A 26,836-nucleotide genomic window follows, 5' to 3' on the forward strand; every position below is an offset into this window, starting at 1 on the left:
CATGAGTACTTGTTCACAAATGGCATGTTGTGTGTGTGTGTGTGTGTGTGTGTGTGTGTGTGTGTGTGTGTGTGTGTGTGTGTGTGTGTGTGTGTGTGTGTGTGTGTAATTATACATATTGTTTTATCAATCAATCAGACAAGAAATCTTTACTAATGCATAATACTAATACTAACTAAATTTTCATTTGCTAATTGTGAGGCTGCATGCCAATGATGAAGGCTGTCATCCTTCATCATTGGCTTGTTTTTAGTGGTAGATCGTGAATTGTTTAGTTAAGTTAATCAGATAACAAACCACCAGCTGGTTTAATCTGTGTAGCTTTATTTGTGTTTATAAGGTTATGATCTGGAGTGATGTACTGTATGTCTGACTCACCCTGTGCTTACCTGAACAGGTGTTAGGTTTTAGACAGGTGAGGCTTAGAAGGAAAGTCTTTGTCTCTTCATGAGTTGGAGAGTGGATGGCAGTTTTCTTCCTACACTTTAAGTTGTTTGCTTTATAGTGTCACATTCACAGTCAACATCTGTGTGGGCATTTATATGGTGGCAGTTCACTCCACTCATATAAAACAGATCTGATTCTTTTCATATTGCTGTAGATAACTTTAATGTTTGCCATATAAGTAAATACAAGCTAACACGTCTGCCTGGCTGCACAGAAACCCTCCTGAAGTGCTGAGGCGTGTGACTGATGGGATTCTTCCAGACCCAGAACTTGACTCTGGGCTTCTCCCAGCCGGAGGTCGCCCACTGGGAGGCAACATCACAGCAGTCATCAGCTGGTACAGTAACTTTTCCAATGAATGTCACACTCAGAAAGATGATGAAAGGTACATTCAAAATTATGCAGGATCTAGTTTGTCAAAGTTTTTGGTAACCTAGGCAACCTTTACAATTAATGCCTTCAAATGTAAAAAAAAAATAAAATAAATGCTTTGCTTTATATTCAATTCCACTATATCTGCAAATCACCATAAAATATTAATAAGAGGGAAGCAGATAGTGTTACCACTGCGATGACGACGATGTCTGAATATGTCTGAGTGTCTGAATTATTTACACACTCTAATGCAACAGGGCGTGAACTGCTTTCATTAGCAGGTGTACTGTAGTGCGAGAGCTACGTCGTCGGGATTTATGTATTTTAAATATTAAGCATTTAATCCCCCAAACAGTTTTAAAGGAGTCTGATTACACTGGGTTTCAACTTCTTGTGTAGCTTAAAAATCACAAAGTACTTTCATAGAACTGAACACCATATTTAATTTAGTACTCCTCCTCTCCTCCTCTTTACCCTCAACAGTTAACAACACCATCATCGTGCTGGGCGTGTTGACCTTTGCCCTCCAGCTGTGTTTAGTTCTGTTCTTCATGCTGAGATGTTGGAGGTTCGACAACAGAGTAAGAGAGGCTGTCAAACACCCGGACACTGTTAACAAACTCATTGGTGAGCATTAAGTCTGCTGCTGCAGCTGTTTTCAACAAATCAGCAAAGTTTGAATGTTGACCATTTAAAAAAAAAAAAAAAAAATGCAAATAATGAAACTGGTGTAAGTTGTTTTTGAGATATTAATCACAGATTTTTGGAACAAGTCTTATTATGTTGTTATTAATATAGTTTTATTAATATCTAATTCATATTCACTTAATATGGAATCAGCAAGAACTAGTACATCAATTTTTATGCTTAAAACTCTCTGTAACGGTTTCTTGTAGCTGCCAGGCAGGAATCTAATACATGCAAATACAAATCACATATTTTAGGCCTCCAGCTCTGATTTTGTAGTGAACACTGTATCCATATTATTCAGATTACATATGATTAGATGGCATGAGGTTTATTTAATGTGGGGTATTAACTGAGAGCAGCAGCGTGAACTGTGAAGGTCACAGGATGAAAGCTCTCTCATCTGCCACAGTATGAAAACTGCCTTGTCAGTCACTCTGTTAAATTGAACTGTGCCAGAGAACACGTTGGTCAAGTGGTTGGTATAAAAATAGAATGAATATGATCATTTTTAGCTGTATATTCTTCTCTCCAGCACATTGAATGAAGATTAATTTTTCTTTCTTTGTTTTTTTCTCCAGCTCACTCAACCTTCCACCCAGACATTTATAAACAAGCCAGTTATCAGCTGTTTGATGATGCTGCCGCTGCCTCATCACCTGCAGCGTTTGCACCAGAATATGAAGAAGAATATGAACCCCACACAAACTCTCTGTTTGCGCCTAACATACCCTGGGACCTTGTTCAGCACTGACAGGCTCCTGACCCTTCTTGCATTTACCAAAAGTAAATGCAAATGTGAAAAAGTGTATCTACATGGAACATGTACTATCAGTTTTTAGAGTTCCTCTCCAGACATGTTTTATACTCTGTGAAAAATCTCTGCTATGATTAATATTCTTTTAACATGGTTTTCACAAAAAAAAGTGAAAAAAATCAAAAACTGGGTCTGAAACATCAGAGAGACTCAGCCACATGTTTGAGCCTCAGTCAGACCCAGACTCAGATGAGGAGTCTGTTGAGACCAGAACCAGAGACTAGCAGAGTAATCAGAATGGTTAGCGTAGTTAGCATCTTTTATTTGTTTATGTTGTTCGTTAACTTGTAACTGGCAGTGGCTGACACAGTGTTAGTGTTTGTGCTAATGCTAACTCTCTCTCTGTACTGACAAGGTTTCAGGTTTATTTAGCCCCGCCCCCTGTCTCCACAAGTTCACAGGATTGGTTCCTGAGGTTTGTGACCTATGAAACCCTGGCTGTCTGAATCTGTTTTATGAGAGTCATTGGTTCACTTAAGTTCAAGGTGGAAATACTCAGTCATGGTGTTGGCATTATTTCACTCATCATATGTCTTGTATTATAAACGTCATATGGATGTTACAAGGTTAAACAATTTGCTTTTATCAAAGGGGATTGTTAAATGTGGCGATAATAGTTTGGTTTTTAGCTGATGCTTTTTCACCATTTTAATAATAAAAACATTTTCAACGCTGTTCAGAAAGCTGCTACTGTGTCAAGTTAAAGCTGCACATCTGTATTTTTATATTAATGCACCAAATGACTATATGTAATGTAAATGATGTCACTCGTAGTGATGAACCCACATACACCCATATTTCTAACAGCAACTGTTTTAAGATAAAAAGCTCCAGTAAAGCGGTTGTATGTTACCTGCCCGTCATCAAACAGCAGACAAAGTCAACAACTAACTGTTTAACTCACCCCAAACAGCCATGAATACAGCGAAGAAAACCGTTGCCCCATTGTCGAAAAGATGTGTGACCTGAAATTGAGAAATAAACGTGATGCTACAAAAATAGATAGAAGCACAATTTCACTCAGTTCACAGTTAATATTTATCTCTATAATAACAAATGCAACTTTGAACACAGAGTTGTTGTCGATACACTGTTAATGGACTTAATCATTTCAAATAAAAGTCACATTTTGATAAACACAGTTGGCTAGTAACACATTTTTCATGAGCACGACAACTGCTGGGAACACTGCGTCCTCTCGCTGTGGTGACGGTACCTTGGCGTAGATACAGCTGTCAGACAGTCTCAGGTAGGGGCAGTACTGGTCACAGATGGGGCACATGATGATGTCAGTGGCCTGGCAGATTTCTTTACTGGAGAAAAACAAACAACATTAAGCTCGTCAAACTCTGGTAAAGCTGGTGTTACAGTGTCTTTGGGCAACACAGTGAAACCCCAAAATAATGCAACATTGAGCTGTGTTGATCTTCTAGGAAAAAAGAACTTGCCCACATGTTCTTATTCTACAGCACTATTGTGTTTAAGACACTGTCTTATAAGTGATGACAGAGGACATTAGTATTCACCTTTTAAGCATTTACATGTATTTTAACCAGAGCATCCGCAATAAGTTTAAAGTTTAATAAGTTTAAAGGTCCCATATTTTACACTTTTCCTGTGTTTTATTTGAAGTGTTGATCCATGAGAAGATATGTTTGGGGTTTTAAGAACCAAAAACCATCTCAATGTAGTTTTATGTCTCTTCTCTCAGGATTCTCTCTGGCGCTCTAGTAACAACAAGCCGGTGAGCCAATCAGAGGAGAGGAGGCTCTTAACCCCTGATTGGCTGACTGTTTTCTGAGTGATCCAAAAAAAATATAGCAGATTTCAGGTAAACACTCAGAGAAACCAAATCCTGCAAGGTTGAATGGTGGGTGGGGTGACTGCTTTGTTGTGACATCACAAAGTTACAGAAGTCCTGGCAGCTGGTTTTAAGGCTCAGTTTCTGAATACAGGCTGTGTGCATTTCTCTGTGGACTGAGGCTTTGAAACTTTCACAGTATTAATATAGAACCTAGACCTGCTTTATAATCAAACAACACATGGACATCTACCTTTATACAATATGACATATTTAATTTCCTACATCCAATACCAGTTAAGTAAGTTACAAGGGACAATTTCACACACCACTGCCTTATCTGTAATGCCAAATTAGTTTTGCAATGAGAAAAATTGCTTTACTTCTTCATTTCATTTTGCTGTTGTTTTTCAGTATGTACAGATCAGATACTCAATTTATTAAGCACATAAGGCTTGTTCTTCCACAGAAACTTGAAGGTTTTTATAATGCTTTAACTCCCATCTCTAGAGACACATATATTTTTTATAAGAAAAGAGAGGAGGTGTGTTTACCTGACCTGGCAGTGGTCCAAAGTGAAGAGACCGTACAGAAATACCAGGAGGCCGACTAGAGCAGCAGGAAACAGCATCCCTGTGTACCAGCCGAGCCAGGCGAAGTACAGGCCGATCTTCTCCCCAAAATACCTCCTGAAACAGCAGCAGCGCACAAGAGAAACAAGGAATTATTTAGTTTGAGTGTCCCTGGAAATTATTACAATACATCCATACAAAAATATACTGTTTCTGGTGAAACTGCAGAGTTACATCCTGATGTGAATCCTGATCCTGATTAAGAAAAGAAATCTACATGAAGGTAATCTAATGTTTCTTCTACTACTGTCTGTTGTGATGGTTTTGATTTTTTTTAAATGTGAAATTTAAACCCCTTTAAAAGTCTGAATGTAGTCACCTGATGAGGTCTAGCGGCTGGTATTTGTACCACACCCCCCACCAGGCCCAACACTCGTACAGCAGGTGACGATGGTTCTCTGCTCCGTGTGTTCTGATGGGGTTTTTGCTGTGATAGCTCCCCTGTTAAAGTGCAAACACACACATACACAGGCACGGACCTACATAATCTATGTACTGGAGTGTAATATCAGTGAATTGAAGTGCCTCTTTTTACACATCAGCGACCACATGCATGTCAGAGCAAGCAGTGAAGGCTTTAAAACAGGTGACAGAATTGAATTAATGAATGGCTTTATGGAGATCAACCAGTTTACCTCATGAAGAGGGAAAGCCGCTTCATATGAATTATTGCTCAAAAGACGATTAAGCCCTGGAATCAAAAAGAGAGCGCCGTGAAAGAGGAGAAACAGATGTCAGTCTACCGTTCAAAAGCTGTCTGTGCAAATTAAACAAACAAGTACATAAATGCAACAGGCCTTGTCTTGCCTCTGTAAAATGCTTTTCTGACCCAGTGAATGTCTTCATCAGTAAACTATGCTGTTATTGATCTCTTTGCTAACAGGAAATGGAGAAAGGAAGCCAGCTGCGCTAAAGGGATAACCATGACACCAAAGGAATGTGAAGAACCATCATGAATTCAACACTACAGACAGAGTAATGATGGAGAAAGGCAGAATAAAGTGGCTTGCTTTGAAAACTTTGAGTAATGAACGAGACAATGTTTCTACAAAGTATTTTTATTTGAGGATATATGCCGAGGTTGTTCAGTTAAAAGCGAAAGAGGTCCAGTTTGACAAAAATATATGGTCTTTTATCATTTTAATGACAATGGCAGCTTTAATAACTACATAACAAAGGGCTTTTGAAAAATTATAATAAAGTGCTGAATTTTACAGAGTGAAATGACTTCACACGTTTTCTTCTTTATGGTTAACTCCAACAGTCTAAACCATTTTTATAATAAACAATTAACTAAACAGCTTTAACACGCCCTTTTCTCTTTCTTTCTCTCTTCTATGCATTTATGTGTTTATTCATGTGTTTGTATCTTACTCACTGACTGCAGTCACAATGATTGGCTGAATAGCGTCATGTGACCAGTGCAGTGCAGAAAAGATGCTCCAGTTAAAATAGAATGAATAATTCTCAATAATTTACAAGGCTACAGGTCTGGATCCAGATAGAATGGCATCCGGGTCTGGACCTGGACCCTGGGCGGCCTGTTAGTGACCTCTGCTGCATGGCTTGTGTTCAAATTAATTTGATTGAATTACGTGTTCAAATTTGTTGAAGCTTCATGTATTTAAAAACACTGACAGCCGCAGCAGGAGCAGATTATTTATTTATAGGCCTTTTATTTTAAGATAAAATAGGATGAACTCCAGGGAAACAGAAGCATGTGTAACTGAAGCAGCAGAATCTGGAGGTGTAATGGGACAAAGACAGACTTGAAAACATAATAACCTGATTTAAACAGCGCTTCTTAATATTTTTGACATTTAAATAAGGTCATGTGAATGATTTTTTACTTTTTGCACACACTGATCCACTTCCTCTAGTTTCTGTTTTCCTTCCACTTCAAATATTTCTGTCTTTCGTTGTAAGATTCAGAGAAAAACTCACCCATCTTATTTTTACCCTCCTCATACTTGACCCGCTGAAGGATGTGGTGGACGATGCGACTTCTGGTGGCGTTGTTGAAAAAAGTGTCTTTGTTGTGGATGATGAAACTGCAGTGAAAAGAGCTGGTTATTACAAATCTGCCGAATGAGAGAGGCGACAGGCAGAATTTCAAGTGGCAAAAGTATAAAGGAGGAAATGGAAATGTACCAGACAGCAATGTAAGAATAAGTTAAAATCATCTCCCAGGGGCTGAGTTTTTTCAAGGGGCACTCACTGGTGTATCCTGGATCGACTGAAGGGGGCGGTGAAGCTCTCGTTCTCTTCCAGGTCAGGCAGAGTGTTGTTGTCAAACTTCATGGGCTTGCGGGGAAGCCAGCCACGAAATTTGTTGATTCGCTTCTCCATCCTGCAAGTGAAGGTTCTGTTAAAGCTGCCAGACTAGATTTTATTCAACTTTTTCGGCTGATCTCAATGTCGCCTCTTTGACTGAACACTCACCTGCTCATGAACTTGTGTCGTCGGTGCATGTAAAAGATTTTCCTCCTGGAATACGGAAGGTCGGGAATAATTAGCTTAGCACAAGATGACAATTCAGTAATTAGGATAGTAATAATGAATGCTACAACTACTACCACTACTACCATTGACAATACACTAATAATACAAACATCAAAAGGTACACCCCTTTTTGACCACTAGTAGTAATATGCAGCAATGTTTTTATGAGTGGGTCCGTGATTTGCATTATGCGGGTGACACAGAATACATTCCTGCCTCTGGTGTTACCATATTCCACCAGGGCTGCATGATATGCAAAAAAAAAAAAAATTAGATATTGCGATTGCGATATGCGATTGTCAGTTGGAATGGTCGTTTGCATTTCATTTTCACTGAAAAAAATATAAAAATAATGATGTGATTTTTGTTGGAGCTCTTGCGATTTGGATATTGCACTTGGCAATATTACAATTTCGATATATTTCGATTAATTGTGCAGCCCTATATCCACTGAATGACAGTTGGTGGCAGTAACGCGCAAAGAAGCAAAGCAATGCTAGCAAACATGGATGTAAACAATGCAGCATTTAAAAGGTATTTAAAAAAATCAGCCTTAGAGCATTAAAATGTGAGACACACAGAATATTAACATAACTTTTACAAGGAAATTCCAGAGGGTACATTTAATACTCCAGTTAAACTTGGCATTAAAATGCGTTTTGGGTGATCAGATTCCAATCAGATAATGCTTGATCACATGAAAGCACAGGTGTAAATGCAACGCATTGATGACAGATTGTGATCTGATTGGCCATAACAACTCTGGAGGTAGTCAGAGAGGCATTGTGACCGTATTAAACACAAGTGTAAAGGCCATTGCGTTGTCGGTCCACATGCAACAGCTACGTAGGCGGAAATACATAATTACGCGCTACTGTTCAAAACCTGCGAGGTAGCAGGTAGGCAGCTGACAGCCGCTAGCTAGGCATTCTCCTCTGCTTTTGTCTTCAGCTCACTATTGTCGAAGACGGCTTCAAAAAACAAGCAAACACAAAAACACAGCTTCATGGTTGGCTACCATCGTCTTCTATTCTACATCTTCCCAGATGAAACTTCTGGCCCAACACATGCCGGGGTCCTCAGCCCAAGTCGGGCCCGTATACTTCCACATCTGTTATCATCTGGTATTGTCTGACAGCCAGAAGATTTTCTGTGTTGTATGCCAGCGTTGGTCCAGATGTGGAAGTAGCATCTTACAATCATGCTGTATATGGGCCAGATCTGGGCCGTGGAACCAGGCGTATACTCGGCCAGAAGGAAACAAGCAAGTGGCCCAATCTTCCTTTTTTTTTTCTTCTTTTGGAGGATGTGATGTGAGCTGGTCAGAGCGATCAGATCTCAATCAGACACATACCAGATACAATCTGGATATGATACGTATTTTAATGCCAAGTGCAAATGGAGTCTAAGTTTTTTTTTTTTTTCCCCCACCATAAGTTGTCTCACCTAAAAGGCATGCGGATGTTCATGAGCTCTGCGTAGCGGCAGAGAACATCCCATGGTGCGTGAAGCTTCAGAAAGATCACGTCACTATTCGTTAAGGAAGCCTGAGGAAGCCAAAGACACAGAACAACAGTTTAACTTCAGAAACAAAGATGGCTGGGGAGGACCGTGATATATCATCTCTGCTTTCACTCTGATGCTCTTTTCACTGACTGTGCAACAATGATGTAGTCTACAATAATGGTGGAGGCAGTGGCGTCACAGCTATTCAACATTATGTTTTCTGAGATCCGCTATTTTCCTCACCTTCCTGCCTGACAGAGTGGGAGTCAGTCTAAAGGTGCACGAAAGAGACCTAAAAATAACTAAATGACTCCACACCAGAAACACACACAAGTGGGCTGTCGAAGGAGACAAGAACCATTATCTTCCCCAGCATATTCTAGATCATGACGACCTTGGTGCTACTGCAACAGCTGAAGAAAACACACTCACACGCACACACACACACACACACACACAGAGATCGCAACATCCACATTTGCTACTCTTTCAAGTGACACTTCTGCTAAAGAAGAAGCAGCAGGGGAGAAAATTGCCATCAGCACATTTGTTTGGCCTCTATGAGTGGTAGCTCTCCAGTGAACACCAAAACAGCACTCAGCTGTCAGACCTTGTCACACTGGGCACAAAGGCTCAGGGCATTTTAAAATTGAGATTACATGCATTACAGGGCCGAGCATTAAAGAGCAAATTGATATTGATGTTGCTCATCTTGCACGCTATGAATGCAGCAGCAGGTTTGCCAGAGGAAAGACAGCAAAGCTAATTCACTGTCACTGCAGGAACCTACTGCACTGCTTTTTTTTTTGGGAGTTGCAGTTTTTAAAGAGTTGAACTAGTTTTGCTTTACAACTTGGCCTGAATGTGAGAAACCCCTTTCTTCTTCCTCACGGCAGATATCGATGCCTATTTATACACCAACTGTTTTAATTGTTTCATCTGTTTTTCTTCTCTTTGAAATCTACTGATTTTATTGATTCTGAACTTTTGACAAAAATGCTCCATAAATAAAGATCATTATTATTATTATTATTATTATTATTATTATTGTGGTTTAAGAGGCAGTTTCTGCAGGTGCCCTTGAGCAAGACACTAAAGCCCTACTAACTGAACTCTAGTGGAGGGCAGGATAAAAAACATTGTACATAAATAAATCATTCATTCATAATTTGATTCATTAATCAAGTGAATATTACATTTAATGCACCTTTTCAATATCTTAATCTCTGCTGTAAATTGAAACATTTGGGGTTTTTCAGATTGGTAGCCAGTTGAAATAATAATATTTATATAAACAATGGATCACATGACGATGTGTAGTGATGAACCCACAGACAATTTGACTCTCTGATGCTCTGAGGAGCTTAGCGGTTTGTTTTAGCGTCTTTTAGCCCATTGTTTTTGGTTCAGTCTCAACACCACCGCAGCAGGCAACTGTTTTTCAGCAAAAAAAAGCTTTGATAAACCCACTGTACACTACCTGCCAAGCATCAAACGCCAGACAGACAAAGTCAGCAGCTTGCTGGTGAACACAGTGGCGCATTTAGCTGCTAAAAAGCCAAATATTTTCCTCAGGGGTTGGTGGAGACCAAAACAGAGCTACTAAAGCGAGTGAATATTGGACTTATATTTAAACACAGCTCCAATGCTAGTCTTCAGTGAATTGAGAACAGCATAGTAATGTATGTGTGTGGCAGAACTAGCTAAAGTCAGTGGTTCTGTATGTGTTGATATATAACTGATACATGAACAAAATGTTGCACATATGGGTCACTACCTATTAAAAGACAAGTACAATGGTATTAAATAACAAATATGCAAAAAGCATCGGATTAATCAAACAGCTCAAGTGGTGTGGAGGAATAAGCAGCTTGTATAAATGCTCTTTACCTCCTTTTCCATTTGTAAGCCCTCAGCACGGATATTCCGCTCAAATACCTCCCTCTTCTCTGACTGAGAGCTGGACTTCCTGTACACCAGGATGTAGTCAATGCGGCTCTTTCCATCGCTGAAGCAAAGGCCGCTGGACTTACTCCGTCCCTGAGAACAGACAACAGCGAGAGAATCCAGATATTAATGAGGAAGAGTCGACTACGTCTCATCTGTCGTTCATCATGGACGGATGAATGAGTGGGTGTTGAGTTAACTTTGAAAGGAGACTGACTCTGGGGTTGAACCCAGACTTTGAGGTTCCCCACTGACCTCTGGGAGGCCAGGATCGGACTTTGTGTTGTCATCCAGGATGCTGCTGTGCGTCCCCGGGTTCAGCAGGGTGGAGTCGTCGTATCTGGATGGGCTGCTGATGCCCTCTGACCTTTCCCTCTCCAGCTGCACATTAACATCCTTCACAGCTGGAGGTGAGCAGAATGGATGAAAGTGGATTAACATAATGTAATATCAGAGATAATACTACAGTAAATGCTTGCTAAATCAGCGTTGAGCCATATTACAACAATAACATCAGCCATGTCCGTCTGTCTGTGGTTTGGGTTCTTAACTGCTGAACAGAGTGACTGTTGAACACAATGTCTGTAATTACTTAAATTCATTTAAACCTGCATTGTCAACATAAAATTTATAATCAGCTTGCAAAGTTGTTATTGTAAACGTGTTAGCAAAGAGTTGTTCATATATATTTGGCCACGTAGCTCTGTTTTCAGATTCCAAAACCTGCAACATCTGGCTCTTTAGCTGCTAAATGCTAGACTTTGTTCACCAACTAGTGGCTAACTTTGAAAATAGCTGCCTGTAACTGCTGGAGACGACACTGATAGGTGGCGAGAGTGCATCAACACAGTGAGTCGCCAGCCATAAATACAATTAGCTGAAAGATGCTAAAGAGTCGACTGATAATTCTCTGTGGGTTTGTCATTAAGAACATCTTTTACATTACGCGTAGCAGTCTGACCGGAAGATGGCAGAAATGCACCAAAAAGCTTTTTTTCCAACTGCCAAAAGACATCAGAAGAAGAAAAACTGCATCTTACAGCTGCACCTGAGGATTTATTGCACCCGGCATGATACTACATGCCAGCGTCTAGTGCTGGCAATTTAACACAGCTACTGATACTTCTGAGGGCAGTTCCTATGAACATTTGACTTTCATGAACAAATCAGTGCAGTTTCCAAGGGAGAAAATCTCAGATTTTTATGCAAATTGTGCCCGCCTGTTCTGAAAAAACAAGTCAGAATGTCAGCCACCTCAGCATTATCAGCATTACATTACAGTAATTCATTTAGTTTAGGAGGTAGAATAAATGAAGGCTGGGAGCGGATGGGTAGGAGAAGGTACTAGTTTATTTTTGGGACTGTGAACTTAACTTTAATTTAAAATTGTGAACTATGAACGTGAACTAGTTCATTTTAATCTGTGTGAACTGAACTTTGAGTTACACTCCTTATTAATGCAGCTTTATCCTAAATTTTAAGGAGGAGCCAGAAGGATTAGTCTCTTAATCATTTTACCGTCACACAATTTAGTTTGTTAAATATTGAGCAGACACATTTCAGCCTTGAATGGCAACCATTACGTTGGGGAATTGGGAGCTAACTGTTTCTCAGGTAATGAACAGTTTCAAGGCAACAATAGAAAATACAAGTAAAATGTGGTTTCTCAGCATGCTTCTTCAAATGAGTCGCTTGATTAGCCTCAGGCTCCATTTGGACAGAAAAACGCTTCACAAGAGGGGGAAAGACAAATCAAAAGGTAAGCAGGAATACACTTAGGATTTAATCAAACATCAGAGCAGATTTCTAAATCAATGCTCATGCACAAGAGTTATGATGTTTAAAGATCCTCTTATTACCTTGTCTAGAACTATTAGCTCCAGCCACCCAAATACTGAAACTCAACTTGACACACACAGCTCTAAGGATTCATGATACCAGTGGTGTGTTCACGTTACGGACTGAGGTATATTAAGGTATAAGAAATGTTGAAATGGGTTCTCACCGAGGGGAGGCAGGTCGTCTTGAGTGCTGGAGTCTGGAGCTTCAGCCGAGGATTCCTCCATGATGTCTGCCTCCCCACAGGAGGGGAAGGCGAGAGGTCTGTCCGCTGCCTGGTAGCCAGAGGCCAAGGGCTGCAGTGGCACTCTGCGTCGGTGGGGGCTCTGCCGCTGAGGCTCAGACCCATGTAGAGATAAACTCACACCTGCAGTTTAGGACACAGAGAACTTCATTTTACTTTGTTTCTGAATATTTAAACATACTTTGAAATTGAGAGTGGAGCAAGGTTTTTGGCAGCAAGAAGGGTTTTGACATCCGGCCAACGTCTCAGCCAGATTTACAGCCAAAACACTGTAGTTGTCATGTTATGTCCCACAGTCAAGTGTCCCTCTGGCACTTCTTCTTGTCCCTTTTGTAATCTATTACTCACTCTCCTAGCAGAGACACAACAAAAGGTTTATTCCTAAGCATTACTTAAAAACAGCTTGATGTGGGTGACAGTAAAAAAAAGAGCTAAAGAGTTAACTGAGTTCTGAAAGCCAGAGATATCAGCAACTGGCCAAGTATTGACTGAGTCATCAGTATTGTTCAGCCATCTATCAATCACCACTGATATATTATGGTCACCCAATTGTATAGGTGCACTGTGACTGAGCAGTAAAAATGTACTGTTAAACCCCTTTCACTCACACACTCAACACAAACTCACTGTCAGCGATTATATATATATAGTTATTGGTCTTGGATAATTACTGGGCTGCCTCGCCACTACAGGCTGAAGAGTCTGTATAAGAGCAGAAAAATGTATGGCTTAAAAGAACTAGAATTTACCCACTAATATAGAGAGTCACAGATAGTTTTAGTATTTTCCCTGGTCTAATTAGCCAGTATAAGCCTGGATTCATTCATTTTTTTAACCACTTGGGGGCAACACAACACCACTGACATATTACCACATTACTATGGTTAACACATGAACAACCAGTTCAATATTCAGTTTCCTTTTGCTCTAAACCAACTCCAGTGGGAAATGAGCTGATTAGCTGCTACATGCTCCACTACGTTCATCAGCTAGTCGTTAACTTTGTGTGTCTAATGCATTCCATATCTGAGGAGAACTGCAAGTTCTGTCACCACAAAAACACTGAGCGAAGCAGCTTTAACAAAAATATTCACAGTGAGTATTTAATATTCACAGTAGGTGAATATTTTTTTGATGCTTCTTGTAAAACGTCCACCTAACTGTTGAAGTCTTCTGCAGAACACAGAAAGGACTCACTCAGGAGAGTTGTGGAGAGACGCATGCAATGTAAGATGGAGGCCATCTTGGATAACACCAACCATCCTCTCCACAACATTCTGGCAGGGAAGAGAAGCAGCTACAGCTGCAGCAAACGTCTCATCTCACTGCGCTGCAGAACAGAGAGGTTCAGGAGATTCTATGTTCCCACTGCCATCAGGCTTTACAACACCTCAGCCAAAGGATGTGGACTAATCTAATTATCGGTATTATTGTTTATTTATTATGAACTGTTTTTATTATTATAATCAACACATGAATTTCCCCTAGGGGATAAATAAAGTATCTATCTATCTATCTAACTTGGGCAGCCATGTTTTTAGTTTGGAAACGACTTAAGTTCTGTTGAAGGGGGCCGAAACTAGAAAGGTTTGTGCAGCAGATGAACTGATGACAATAGGACTAAATCCCAATTTTAACATTGGCTTTGTTCCTTTCATGCTTGTTTATTAACTGTTCTTCCTCTATCTCCCTCTTATTCCATTTTATGGCGGTTTTATGGCATTTTTTAATGCTTCTGAGCATCCCCTGGTAACCACGGCAACCATATGTTTCACATCAACTGTGGGTAGTTCCCTCAAAAAGTCTGCTTTGCCTGAGGGAATTACTTTTACCCTGGGACAGACCTTGTGGACTTACCGGGAACATGGCTCAAAGTATGTGAGTCTGTGACGGTGGACATTGGGATTGGGCCAAGAAGTCTGACTCTTTTCTAGATAGGGTCAAAGTCAATTTTAGCAATACTAGCCTTAACATGTTCAGAGAACTGGGTTAGATAACCACTCACACTACAATAAACTTTCCCCCTGGGTTGTTGCTATAGTGCAAAAGCAAAACGAAGGAGCAGGAATAGAGAGAGTGAGATAGTGTGTAAAAGTAAAAGAGGGAAGATCCACAAAAAAACAGCAAGCAAAAACAGAAAATGACAGATCAGTAATTTTTATCTCCTCAACAAAGATTAACCTTCAAACACCTTGAAAAAGATACACACTCTACCTGGGAACACACAAACTAATTGGGTCTATTTGTCAACCAGACGGTATCCTCTGGGGGGTGAAATTATTCAAAGCTTAGCAAAACAGCTTAAATCAGTTCTATCTAAATAGGTCTGTATCTCTTACTTTCAGGCCTCTGGAAAGCGGGAAGACTTCCATTGGGGGGGGGGGCTGTCTAAGAGGTCTGCTTCCTGGATTTTCGTTTGTGACAGCAAAGGTGACTCAGCTACATTTTTCTGCTGAGCCGTCGTACCGTAGGACAGAGATAGAGGTTGGGGAAGCGTCTCTGCACTTAATCAGCCGTTGATGTTTTGGAACATTAAAGCCTATGGATGCAGCTAATAGAAATGTGATGGATTTCCTGCTAGCGAAAAAAAAAAAATCAGTGCTCAGCGTCCCCTTCCTTTACTCAGAGTGGTCATAAACATTTCACTACGCTGGGGTTCAGCTGTCCAAACTGGAGCTGCAGCAATCAGAAAACATTGACATGAATCTTAATTTATCCAGAAGTTGGTAACACGATTGGAATTTAATGGGTTTTATTTTCTCCCAGATGTTGAGTAGACCCTTGTGGTTTAATGAACTCTATGTAAATGAAACAGAGCCTGGTAATTAGCAGACTGGAGACACGAAGATTACTCAGACTTCTCACATACACATAATGACTATGGGGATCAGCAGCTCGAGCTTGTTAACTTCACCTCCCCGTATTCAAGATGCTCACCGACCCCGTTTCCTCAGCACCCACAGCACTCCACTGCCGGTCTCATTAAAGGGAGAGAGAATTGCTTACTATAAATATTGGCTCTCAGAGGACACACTACATTTTAGCCCGCATCATGCCGCTGTCCCGAGACAGTGGCCGGTCAAACAATGTATCCATCAAACTTTAATGGCCCGATGGTACGTCTGTAACCCGAGCCACGGCTGAGGTCACATGGTACTGAAGCTTCGGCAGCAGACAGACAGAGGCGCAGTGGACTGTTCTCTTCAGGTACAGTAAATGCATCTTAAAAAAGGACGTCTGGTCACTGCAATCCAAGGGAATATACACAACTCACAAGCTGTATGAGGAGTCCTTCAAGTTTTATTGCAAGTGGGTGCTAACGAACAGCAAATGATAGCTGAAGATAGCTAAAGATAGCTAACGGTGACGCTGATTTTGCGAGTTCCAGACCTTTGAATTCTTCATAATGGCAGACTGACCAATTGCCAGCACAAAATCAAACGTTCAATACTTACAGTTTTATTACCCACTAAAGCAGGATTACAAACACGGCCAGGGAGATTATTGGGAAAGCTGGAAGATGTTACAGCCGCAACAACAACCAAGAACATTTACAGAAAGTCCTTTATACCAAATAAGCATCACTCACACTGAAATCATGTTCGTTATTGTTGTCTGTACTGTGCATGTTGTGCTAATTTTATTGCTAGATTTATTGTTTGTGGGTCACAATGACGTGTTTTAACCAGCCTGTGAAGCCTAAGGCAAAATTCGTGGACAATAGATTATTATTACTATTGTTAAATGATTTCTTTCTTAGCATTTATTGTAAACAGTAAAGCTGAATGACTGCTCCTGACATCCTCCATGTATACAGACAGTCAGCCCTCCCATGGCTGACAGTGGGAACAACAGTAGTACCTGGGGAATTGGCTGCTCCGAATTGGAACAAAAAAGATAAAATATACAAAACACATCAAAGTTGCATCACAGTTTTTAAGGGAAGAAGATAACTGACTAAAAACCTAAAAAAGTGTTACACTACAGCTACAACAACTACTGCATCCATCAGACAGGGATCAACTTTAATGAACACAATGAATCAGTAGATGTAAAAATTACAATTCATTTTGCTTATTTAATCAATTTGTTCAGGCTATGTAATTCATTTTTCACTGTGTGTTTTTTGCTGTTCAAAAAGATCACTGGGGTGTTGATAGTTCTCTAGTAAAATGATCCAGCTGATCCCATTATGTCAGTTTCAGTAGCCTGGTTCTCCATTCATGTACAGTATATCATATCAATAATTTACACTCAACAAACCACCAGTTTTGAATCAGGACCTTCAGCATTCGGAGCAAGTAGCTCATGTAAATGAATGTGTGCATATGTAAGTAGGCTATGGCTGTTATGTCAATGTGTCAGATACAAATTTAATCAGCGTTTCATATCTTATATGTGTTCATCTCATTTTCAGGTTGCAGCTGCAGGTTGTGAATATTAACTAGGCCACAAATAAAAACCGAGGTGTTTCTGCTTACTCATTCAACAGCTGATTGAAGATCTGAAATGCACCGAGTCTAAAGTAATACAGTGTTATGTAATATTAGTTACTTTACTTTTGAAATTTATATCTAAATTAGTTGTTGAGCGTTAAGGCTGAACATGAGGCAAGTTTCAGAGGCAGCACAGTTGCATACAAAGTGAATAGACCAGTGTGAGTGATAATAATCTTCAATCTTCAATAATCTTGAAAAAGAAAGATGGGATTAGGTGCGAATTTGCCCGTGAGGCGCAAACCTATGCAAAGACGTGGCCTCGTGGGTCCAGTTGTTTCATCTTGAGCGAAAAATTTGCACTGTACCGAGATGAGAGGAGAGAGTCTGAAATGAAAAAACCGAAACAACTGGAGTCTCTGCTGAGTTCTGAGTTCAATCAGAGGCTGAGCTCACAGCGGATGAGTTTGTTATCTTACGGATAACATCTGGCTTGCTGGTATGCTGACTGTTTGGGGCGAACAAACATCAACTGCACAAACAGTCCAGCAGTCAAATTTGCGCAAATGACGGTGAAACGGTGAAAATGAGTTTTTTCTCTGAACACGTTTTGACAGTAACTCTGGTGATGTCATCAAGGTAAGCTTTGGGGGTTTGGGGACTGTAAGCTACTGCAGGTTAATAATGACACTTCTGGTTGGAATAGCACAGAAGGGAAGGGAAGGTGTAAAAGAAGATGATATCGCCTTGCATTGTGGGAAGTGTAGGAACCAGTGTTTTTGGAGTTGACCCATATTAGTGACCAAGGTTTCAACATATTTTAGAACTCACACTTTATAAAAGTGTGATACTTTAAAATACATTTGTTTTAAATACTCATCCAATTATCCTGCCGTGCCCCGACATAAGCAACAGGACATTATGTCTCGAATGTAAACAGAAAGTGGATCATTGTCACGTCAGATTAGGTTTTATAAACAGTTACTTTATTGAGGGTTTCTACTCATGTCATTGATAATTGATAACTGAAGTCATATTTGTTATCTTTCTGCTTTTAGTTGGTATGAGAGGCAAAAACGAAATAAATATTACCAAAAATATTCTCGGCTGAAAAACACGAAATAACAACGTGGTTCCTTGCGTAACACATCCCCAGCCCGGGGATGCTCACATCACTGCATGACAAGAGAATAAAAGATTGCAGGGGAACAGGAAGAGTAATGGGAGGCGGTGTGTGTGTGTGTGTGTGTGTGTGTGTGTGTGTGTGTGTGTGATGTGTTGCCAATAGGATCCGGTGTCAGTCACTTGTGAGAAGGAATTGTTCGTTCCATCTGGATGCTCCCATCATGCCCTGGGGTGTACAGGGCAGGGTGGGGTGGGGTGGGGTGGGGGTTGTATGTTCTCCCTGATGGCAAGCAGTGGGGATTTCGCGCCTGCCGACCTGCTGCTGGTGCCTGGACGACACAGTCGCAGCGCGCACACACTTACAGACACATACACACACTCCTGACAGAGGCATGACCCAGTTCTGCGTCTTACAACTAATGCATCATGGAGGATGAAGAAGTAGAGTGTATGAAAAATTCACATTTACAATCGACAGAATTGGGTGTGTGTGTGTGTGTGTGTGAAGGTCAAATGTTTGCATGGTCCCAGGGAACTGCGTGAAAGAGATGAAGCAGCGTAAAGAGTGAGGACACAGCAACACATGAGAAAGAGCACTGCAGCAAAAAAACACATCCACACTGGAGAACAAGCTGCGTTTGCTTCAAGACAACTTGACGACACTCACCGTGTGGAGGTGGAGAGAGGTAGGGAGGCAGCTTCACCCCACAGAGGGGAAAAGGGGGGAGGGAGGGGGGCTTCCCGGCCGAGCCGCAGCAGACGCCAACACAGCCAGAAGACTCGTCCCCATACACACACGCATGCACAGGCGCAGCGGTCACCCCTCCTCCCCCCCCCAGACCCAACGTGCAAATGACCTCACTGAGGATAACAAACAAACACGACGTCCCACGAGGGAAACCAGCATCCCCACTTTTTACTCCTCACTCCTCATCAGTAGGTCGGCCGATCCGTCATCCCTGTTACACACAAACACGCACTCCCACAGACGGATGTGTCATAGTGAAGCCGCTCAGAGCAGGAGGCTGAAGAGCTCAAAACAAAGCTGTCAAATCTTCTCTGGAGGAAAAAAACACAAGCATGAGCAGGATGTTTACGGTGAGAGAGAGAGAGAGAGAGGGAGGAGAGAGAGAGGGAGAGGGAGAGGGAGAGAGAGAGAGAGAGGGAGAGAGGGGGAGAGAGAGAGAGAGGAGGTGCATGCCGCTCTTCAGCATTCTTAATCAGTGTTCCCTGGTAGCCAATCAGAGGTCAAGCTGCTCTGGCAGCAGCCAATCAGAAAAAAGGGCTGGCTGTGTCAGTGTTGCTGTAGCCTAAAACAATGACAGTTGGCACAGATGACAGTATCAGTGATGGAGACTCAAGGGCACACACAGACACACACACAAATGTATTAAGTACATATTGAAGCATAGTGGCATGTTCAAAAATTTACACACCACTGACATGTCCATATGCAAGTTCTGGTCCCCGGAGAGATCCTTTCAGAAATCAGTTTCAGTGGAGGCAATGCGACACAAAATCCACCCGAGTAAAAATCCATTCCTCCAGCAGTCTCAGTTACACTGTGTCTGTGTCTGAGTATCTCCCCAAGTCTTTGTAGTACAAAAATCTGTCTTTACTGTTGCTGTCCCTCCCACTGCAGCTTAGGAAACACACACAGTCTGACAAAACACAAAGTGTGGATGTTGTAATAAAAACCCTGTAGCTCAGATATATATCTATTTGATTTGTCTAACACAAACTGCTGAAGCCTCGTGTGAACTTCACAATGAGTTTTGCACAGAGAAAATCATTTTAGGACGAAAATCATTTTAGGACTCCTCTGGGTATTGTGCTAAGTATACAGACAGACTACAAAAATGTTTACTATAATGACTGATGACCAGCATGCTGTGTTGCTGTGCTCCTGATGCCTCGGAGCTCGTAACGTGTGCTGTGCTGCACTCTACGTACTCGTGCTGCTGTCGCAGAGCGTCTCCTGACTCGCACTGCAGGTGGGCAGCGGGCTGATTGACAGCGACGCCGGGCAGGACACCGGCTCCAGATGCTCATTGACGGGCGGGACGGCGGAGGCCTCAGAGTGAACGCAGTCCGGACTGGGCAGATTCTGACTGCCGGCTGGGAAAGGACTCTTCCAGTGGGAGAACCCGATAGCCACTTGACCCCCGAGATCAATCCCTGCAGGAGGACCATGACCAGAGCAAAGACGGATGATGAGGAATGGAAAACTAACATAAATTTTTCAAGTGTCCAAAACCAAAAAATATTGCTTTAATATATGACAAACAAACCATCAAATAGTCTCATTTCAATTTCAATTTTTTGCATCGATCAATTATCAAAATACTTCAGATAAATTTTCCGTTTAATGATTGGATTCATTGTTTTAGGTCTACGATGAAATATTACACTGACAGCTGTGCTTCCTCTCTATCATAGCGATCATGGGGGAAATGTGTTGCACCAACTCTCAGGACTCCACAGTATCACAGTGATGTATTCAGCAATGTTGCCCTCTAGTGCTCGAAGCTGTCAATAGCATTAAAACAATCCAACTTTAACTGTGACCAGGCATTACCCAGCATTTCACTGACTGTTCACACAAACAGTCTGACGTCAGTAACACACAATATCATATAGAACTAAATACACTTCATTAAACAAGCAGTAAGTTATACAGAAAGACAAGGCTGTGGCTCCAAGAACAAACTTCTTCTTTTTTTATTTTTTTAACTGCTATTCATTTGACAGATGAATAACACGGCAGGCCTCACAGCTCCTTAGCGTCCCTCTTTCATCCACGGTTGATAGAAGCAGAGCAAAGGCCGGTTTTCCCTCTCTGCTTGACGTGGACTGCTGAACCAGCTCGGCTCACCTCCGGCCTTCGATTTCACCTCAGCAGGCTTCTCTCTCTCCGTGTCATGAGGCCCCCGAGACCGGTGACACGACACAGCTCAGCTCAGCTCAGCTCAGCTCAGTTCAGCTCTGCTCTGCTCTGCTCTGCTCTGCTCTGCTCTGCTCAGCTCTGGGCCGGCAAGCGTGTTGAGCTCAGTGTCTCTGGCAGGCAGACAGGCCGAACGCGGCCACCAATTTTGTTTGCTTATTTCCATAAAACACATCGTGGTAAACTGACACTGTGAATTGTCCTTTTCTAAGTTTCTTCTGTGTTTTTCTTTTTTCTTTCTTTGCTTTTTAATGATCCCACTGACGACTTAAGTTTCATGTGTCTTGGAACAATATCACCGTAAACAACAGTCAGTGGTTTTTTCACTTCATCGGTTTTTCCAATGAAGGCTCATTATCGACCTTGGAAATAGGACTTTGACAAACGATTGTTAAATCAAGACCTATTAGTTGGTAATCTAGCCAAAACTTTTATGTCTTTATTACTGCTCAGAGGTTTTGATACTGCAGATGCATTTTTTAAATTTAGTTTCAAGGCAGTTGCTGTGTGAGTGAAATCGTTTGGCTTCTTTTAAACTGCGAGACAAATGAATACTACAAATCATCTGAAAAAGAAAAAAAAAAGCCTTGAGACTGAATTAATTAGCATTAACATTTGTCGGTGTTTAATTACATTAAATATAGTACTCTACTGAATTAAAAAAGTTTCAGTCTGAGATTCAGGGGCTGCCAGTGGCCCCCTCTTTGCAAAATGCACCATCACTTTTAACTAGCTCTGCCTCTGGCCGACGTAAACATCGCTTCTTGGGATCAAATTTGCTCTGTCACGTTACCTCCTCTATTTCTCTGATTTGTGTCTGTTTATGCTTTTATAAGGTATTACCAGACTCTAGACTTTATAGACTTTTTATAGTCTTTACTCCTTTTTTAATTCACATTGACAATGGAAGAAGTAATAAAGTTGGAATTTGCATCCTTTTCTCTTAATGTGGAGAAGTTCCATATCATAACTTTAAATGAACATTATTGTGCCCACACAGACTGAGAGTTTAAATGTCTTGTGAATTCAACTTTCATGCAACTTTTTCAACCTGACATTTTATATAGATCTTTGGAAACTTTGGATTTTCTGCACATTGTTGTTATGTAACACACCGAGGGCAGGTGGGACTAGGGAACACGCTCAACCCCCCCCCACTCCCCACCCCACAACCTCCTGGTTTCCTGTGAAACACAAAGCCCAGCAGATTTCAGAGGTACATCAGCAGCGAACAAACACAGCCCGATCAATAACAGAGAAGAGGAACGCCTGGCAGTCTCTGAGGCTCAGAGCTCGCGCCTCACTCTGCGCATTCAGCTGGAGGATAAATTCTGAGGAGGGATGAGGTAAATCTAAGCTATACATCTCATCTCAGCTGTTTTACAGCCTCGAATTCCCTGAAAGAATAAACTGGTTTTCACACCACGGAGGGCAAAAACGTAAGGCTGGGCGTCCCCGAAATAATGTTTGTGCTCAAGTCAGCACCTGCAAAAAATTGGAGCACAGAGAAGGTCTTTATTCTCTCTGAGGGGGATTTGTCTAGAACAACACTTTTTGACTGCTTTCTCGAAAATAATAGGACAAGGAATATTCTTTGGTGTGTGAAAGTTTGCAAACAAAAACAGTCATCAAGTACATTAAATGACTGCAATATTCTTTTTTTATGGTTTTATCCAAACCAACTGTGCATAAAAATGAGTGAAAATAGAAACACATTTTAAGAGTTCAAAAAAGTTGAAAAGTCTTTTGGGCCTGCTTCATCTCCTGCACAGGATCCAGCAGCATAAGCTCTGGACAGACTTTGCTTTTTCATTTTCTAAATTAAAAACACATCCCACAACAGCTCATTCATTCAATACACACAAGCCCAGGAGCAGAGATTTTTAATTTCAGTGATGGACAAACGCCCAAACAACTTCTCTTCTTTAACAAAATGAGTCTAAACACACTGAGAGTCTTTTCTGTTGTTATGCTGGAGATTTTTTCCTCTTTTTTAACTTTGTATTTTTTTTGTTTGTGTTAGGTTTGCTTTATGAATACATGTTATTTTGTTCGACAATGTAAAACTTCGATTTTGGGTCCAACTGGCCCTCACAGACAATCACAGGGTTCCCAATTAATGTTACCAACTGATGTCTCCCCAATTTCCAGTCAAAAATAGGGGCAATATACTGAATATACTCAATGTATTGCAGCTTTGCTTTGCTTCGGCCTTTCACTCCTACACCTCTCTCCCTCTCAGACAACCCCCCCACCCCCCACCCCCTCCAGAAAACTCACAAACCTCTGTATCCTGTTTCCACTCTGATTTTATTCTGAAAGTATCTAGTAGTATCTTTCCCCCACTTTGACGCTTCTTTTGGATATTTTGCTATTGTTCGCCCTCACAAGCAATCACACTTTTTACTTAGTTCATGTGGAGTATTCGTTTGGACACTGCTGTTATTTACTTAAGAGGTGCCGCCTCAGCAGTTCTTGGACTGTAACTCCTCCGCCTTGGACTGCAGCTGGTGACGGTGGTTCTTGTTCTGCTCTGGTGGAGAACTGGTACATGTGGCGCTACACCAAGCTCACCGAGGCCGCGGAGCAGAAGGAGGACTGCTGTCACCGGCTGCAGTTAGCAGCGGGCTAGCTGTTTAACGATTCATCTGAAAAGTAAGATCTTCCATTAAGATCAACAGATGGCCCATCCTTACTTTGAGGTCTATTTTTGTTAGTTAGGGGTGAAATTTAACTTCTGTTGTGATTTCCCCCTTTTTGCATGCAAATTTAAAGTTGCTCCAATAGAAACCACTAATGAATAAACAGTAAAGAAAGTTTTAATGCAGGCAAATGTTGTAGAGTTAAAGGGTTAAATCGCACATTTATGAAGAACTTTAGAGCAGATTTCAAAATATCCAGATATACAGTACATCGTGTCTAAAAGTATCTCAATATTATTTATAGGCCATATTGCCCAGCCCTTGTCGTAAATATCAAACAATCATAAATATCAAAAGATGCTTGAAACCCTGTAGTGTGAAGGAACAGTGATGGAACATTAACTTTATTTCTTTATTTACGATGAACAGAAACAAATGTTATTTCCCAAATGAGTCCCGCCCACCACAAGCCAGTGTGAAAAAGCACAGACTTGCTGAATCTGTCATGTGAAGAAACCAAAACTGTTTCAACTTTGTCACTGTGTTCATGTAGGATGCCACAAATCATAGTTAGAAGCTGATTCAGGAAAATATCTTTGATGCTACCGCAGTTATAAAGTAACATTATAACAGGAAATTGCTTCTTGATGGACACTAGTAAGGCTGGTGGGTTTGAGGACTTTCAGAAACAGTCAGTGGTCTGTGACCTGAACAGGATTCATTTCCTGAAAACCACAGAGTCATTTTGTAATTCTGAACTTAATGGTTTGTGCTCAGACTTAGTCCAGGTAACACAATTCAAAACAGCCATTAACTGACTATCATTTTGTCTTTTTAAACAACGTTGAGAATTACATTGAGCCAGCAATCCTCAACATCCCATGAAAGTCACCTGAAATGGCGGGAGGGGCGGAGGCGGTAATCCACACCTGGCAAGTATCCGGACGACCTCCAAAACTTACGGCAGCCTTTTCGGACGTAGTGTGTTCTAAGCAATATCTATGTCGCAGTCATCAGAAAAAAAAAGTGCCCGCGTGGCTCTCTGAGGAGAGAGAGAGGCCCAGATCTGTAGCACCTCCGCTCTCAGAGCTAAGACAACAAAATGCAGGTGCAGGTATCTGGGACACACGCTGCCCGGTGCAATGACAAGTTTGAGCTGAGAGTCAACAGTAATCATAGAGGGACTACCGGTGGAGGGCCTGCAGGTGGATGGAGGGATGGCAACTAATGAGCGCTTGATGCTTCCTCTGGGTTTAAAAGTCCGAGTGTGTTCGAACTTTAAATATGATCAGGGCCAGTGCTGTGGATGCAGAAGTTGCAGCAGCAGAAGTGCAGCGCACATGCAGTGAAATATCACGCTTAAAGATTAAATGCGCTCAGTGAGTATTCTTTAACTGGACCTGTCAGTTTGCTGTCTCTGGAGGAAGTCTTCATGTCGACATCTAAAGTTTCACACGACTCTTTTATCCCACTTTGTTCTGCGCTCTTTCATGAGCACCAGATTCCTCCCTGCATTTGACATTGTGAACCGAAATTGAAGGAAAATCATGCTGGATCGGATTATGGCACGAAACAGGAGGAGGGTGCCGTCCTTCCTGAGCTACAGCAGTCATAGTGTCTGTTTTCTGTGTATGAAGTGAAGGCTTACGGAAAGGCTGTGTCTGCCAGTGAATGTAATGTGGGCTGGATTTTGATTGGATAGAAAACATTACAACACTAAAACTCTGCAACATGGTCTTAATTACTGCTGAGCAATTAATCATCTGCAATGATATACTGGTTGATATTAGACTATTGCATATAACTTGCAACTGTAAGTTAGGTCTGCTTGATTATGGCAAAAATCATAATCATGATTATTTTGATCAATATTGAGATCACGATTATTTGTTGACTTTAGAAACACAACGCATTCATTGAACTTATTCAATAAACTTATTGAAATAATCGTTTTATCTCGATTATCTTGCTTTCATAATCTTTGAAAGCCAAAATCGTAATTGAAAATAAGATTAGATGCATCGCCCAGCCCTACTGTAAGTGTTCATGTTGGCTGATACTGGAGAATGAGAAATGGCAGATACAGATAATGAATGTTTGAAGTCATTTAGAGACAGTGCAGTGTTTTATGGTTTTATGGATAATCCACTCCATACGGCTCAATATTGCTTTCCTGGCAGCCTTAGGGTCTCTTCGAGTCCTGGGTCTCATTTTATCATCCCATTTATTCGTCTTCCCTCTTGGACAAAAACCTTTAGACTGTGTTTAGAGTAGAATCAAAGTGACCATGTGATCATAGTTTAAAAGTAGAAAAGTACAGGAGTGATTAAAGAGGTGTAGGTACTGTGCAGTGTACCAAGACATCTATAAGACTGACAATAAATGTCAATATATGTCTGTTTTATATACAGTCTGAAGCTCCCTTGATATTGGTTTGTAATTCACACAATAAGCCTGATAAACCAAAAAGCACAGAGTCAGCACAACCCGACTCCTCGAGCACTCTGCAACATGAATTCAATCATTTCCACGGATACAGGGAGCAGGAAAATTGAGCATGTCGAAATGTCAACTAATACTGCAGACAAAAAAAAAAAAGAAAAAAAAAAAAAAGGCTTAAACTGAGCTCTCGTTGTATGAATGTAGAGTCAGTCAGTGCTGCACACATATCAGGATGCTGCATTTGTTTCCCACGTCATCCTTCACTGAATTCCTGCCACAGGCTGAAGATTAGCTCTGTCTATCAGCCGCACAGCTGCAGCAAATTCCTACAACGATGAAGGAGGGTGGAATTAATGGACGATTACAATCGATTAGAACTCTTAAGAACCTACAGTGATGCTGACGAGTATTTTCCTCTCAAACAAAGACAAGGGCTTTTAAATCACAGGC

General features: G+C 41.2%; 1 protein-coding gene across 1 annotated transcript in view; it reads right to left on the reverse strand.

Moving 5' to 3' along the window:
- ano4 (anoctamin 4) overlaps positions 1–11,786 on the reverse strand; it is a 26,040-nt gene extending 14,254 nt beyond the window's left edge. The window contains exons 1-12 of the mRNA XM_022749162.1: positions 11,780–11,786; positions 10,970–11,118; positions 10,658–10,807; positions 8,708–8,808; positions 7,202–7,246; positions 6,978–7,109; positions 6,704–6,810; positions 5,395–5,450; positions 5,079–5,200; positions 4,682–4,816; positions 3,543–3,639; positions 3,231–3,291 (exon numbers count right to left, since the gene is read on the reverse strand). Coding sequence (XP_022604883.1) covers positions 3,231–3,291; positions 3,543–3,639; positions 4,682–4,816; positions 5,079–5,200; positions 5,395–5,450; positions 6,704–6,810; positions 6,978–7,109; positions 7,202–7,246; positions 8,708–8,808; positions 10,658–10,807; positions 10,970–11,118; positions 11,780–11,786 — 1,162 coding nt within the window. The remainder of the gene's footprint in view (positions 1–3,230; positions 3,292–3,542; positions 3,640–4,681; positions 4,817–5,078; positions 5,201–5,394; positions 5,451–6,703; positions 6,811–6,977; positions 7,110–7,201; positions 7,247–8,707; positions 8,809–10,657; positions 10,808–10,969; positions 11,119–11,779) is intronic.
- Between the last annotated feature and the right edge of the window lie 15,050 nt (positions 11,787–26,836).

Source organism: Seriola dumerili, unplaced genomic scaffold, assembly GCF_002260705.1.
Source record: "Seriola dumerili isolate Sdu_G_001 unplaced genomic scaffold, Sdu_1.0 BDQW01000138.1, whole genome shotgun sequence".
Lineage (NCBI taxonomy): Eukaryota > Metazoa > Chordata > Actinopteri > Carangiformes > Carangidae > Seriola > Seriola dumerili.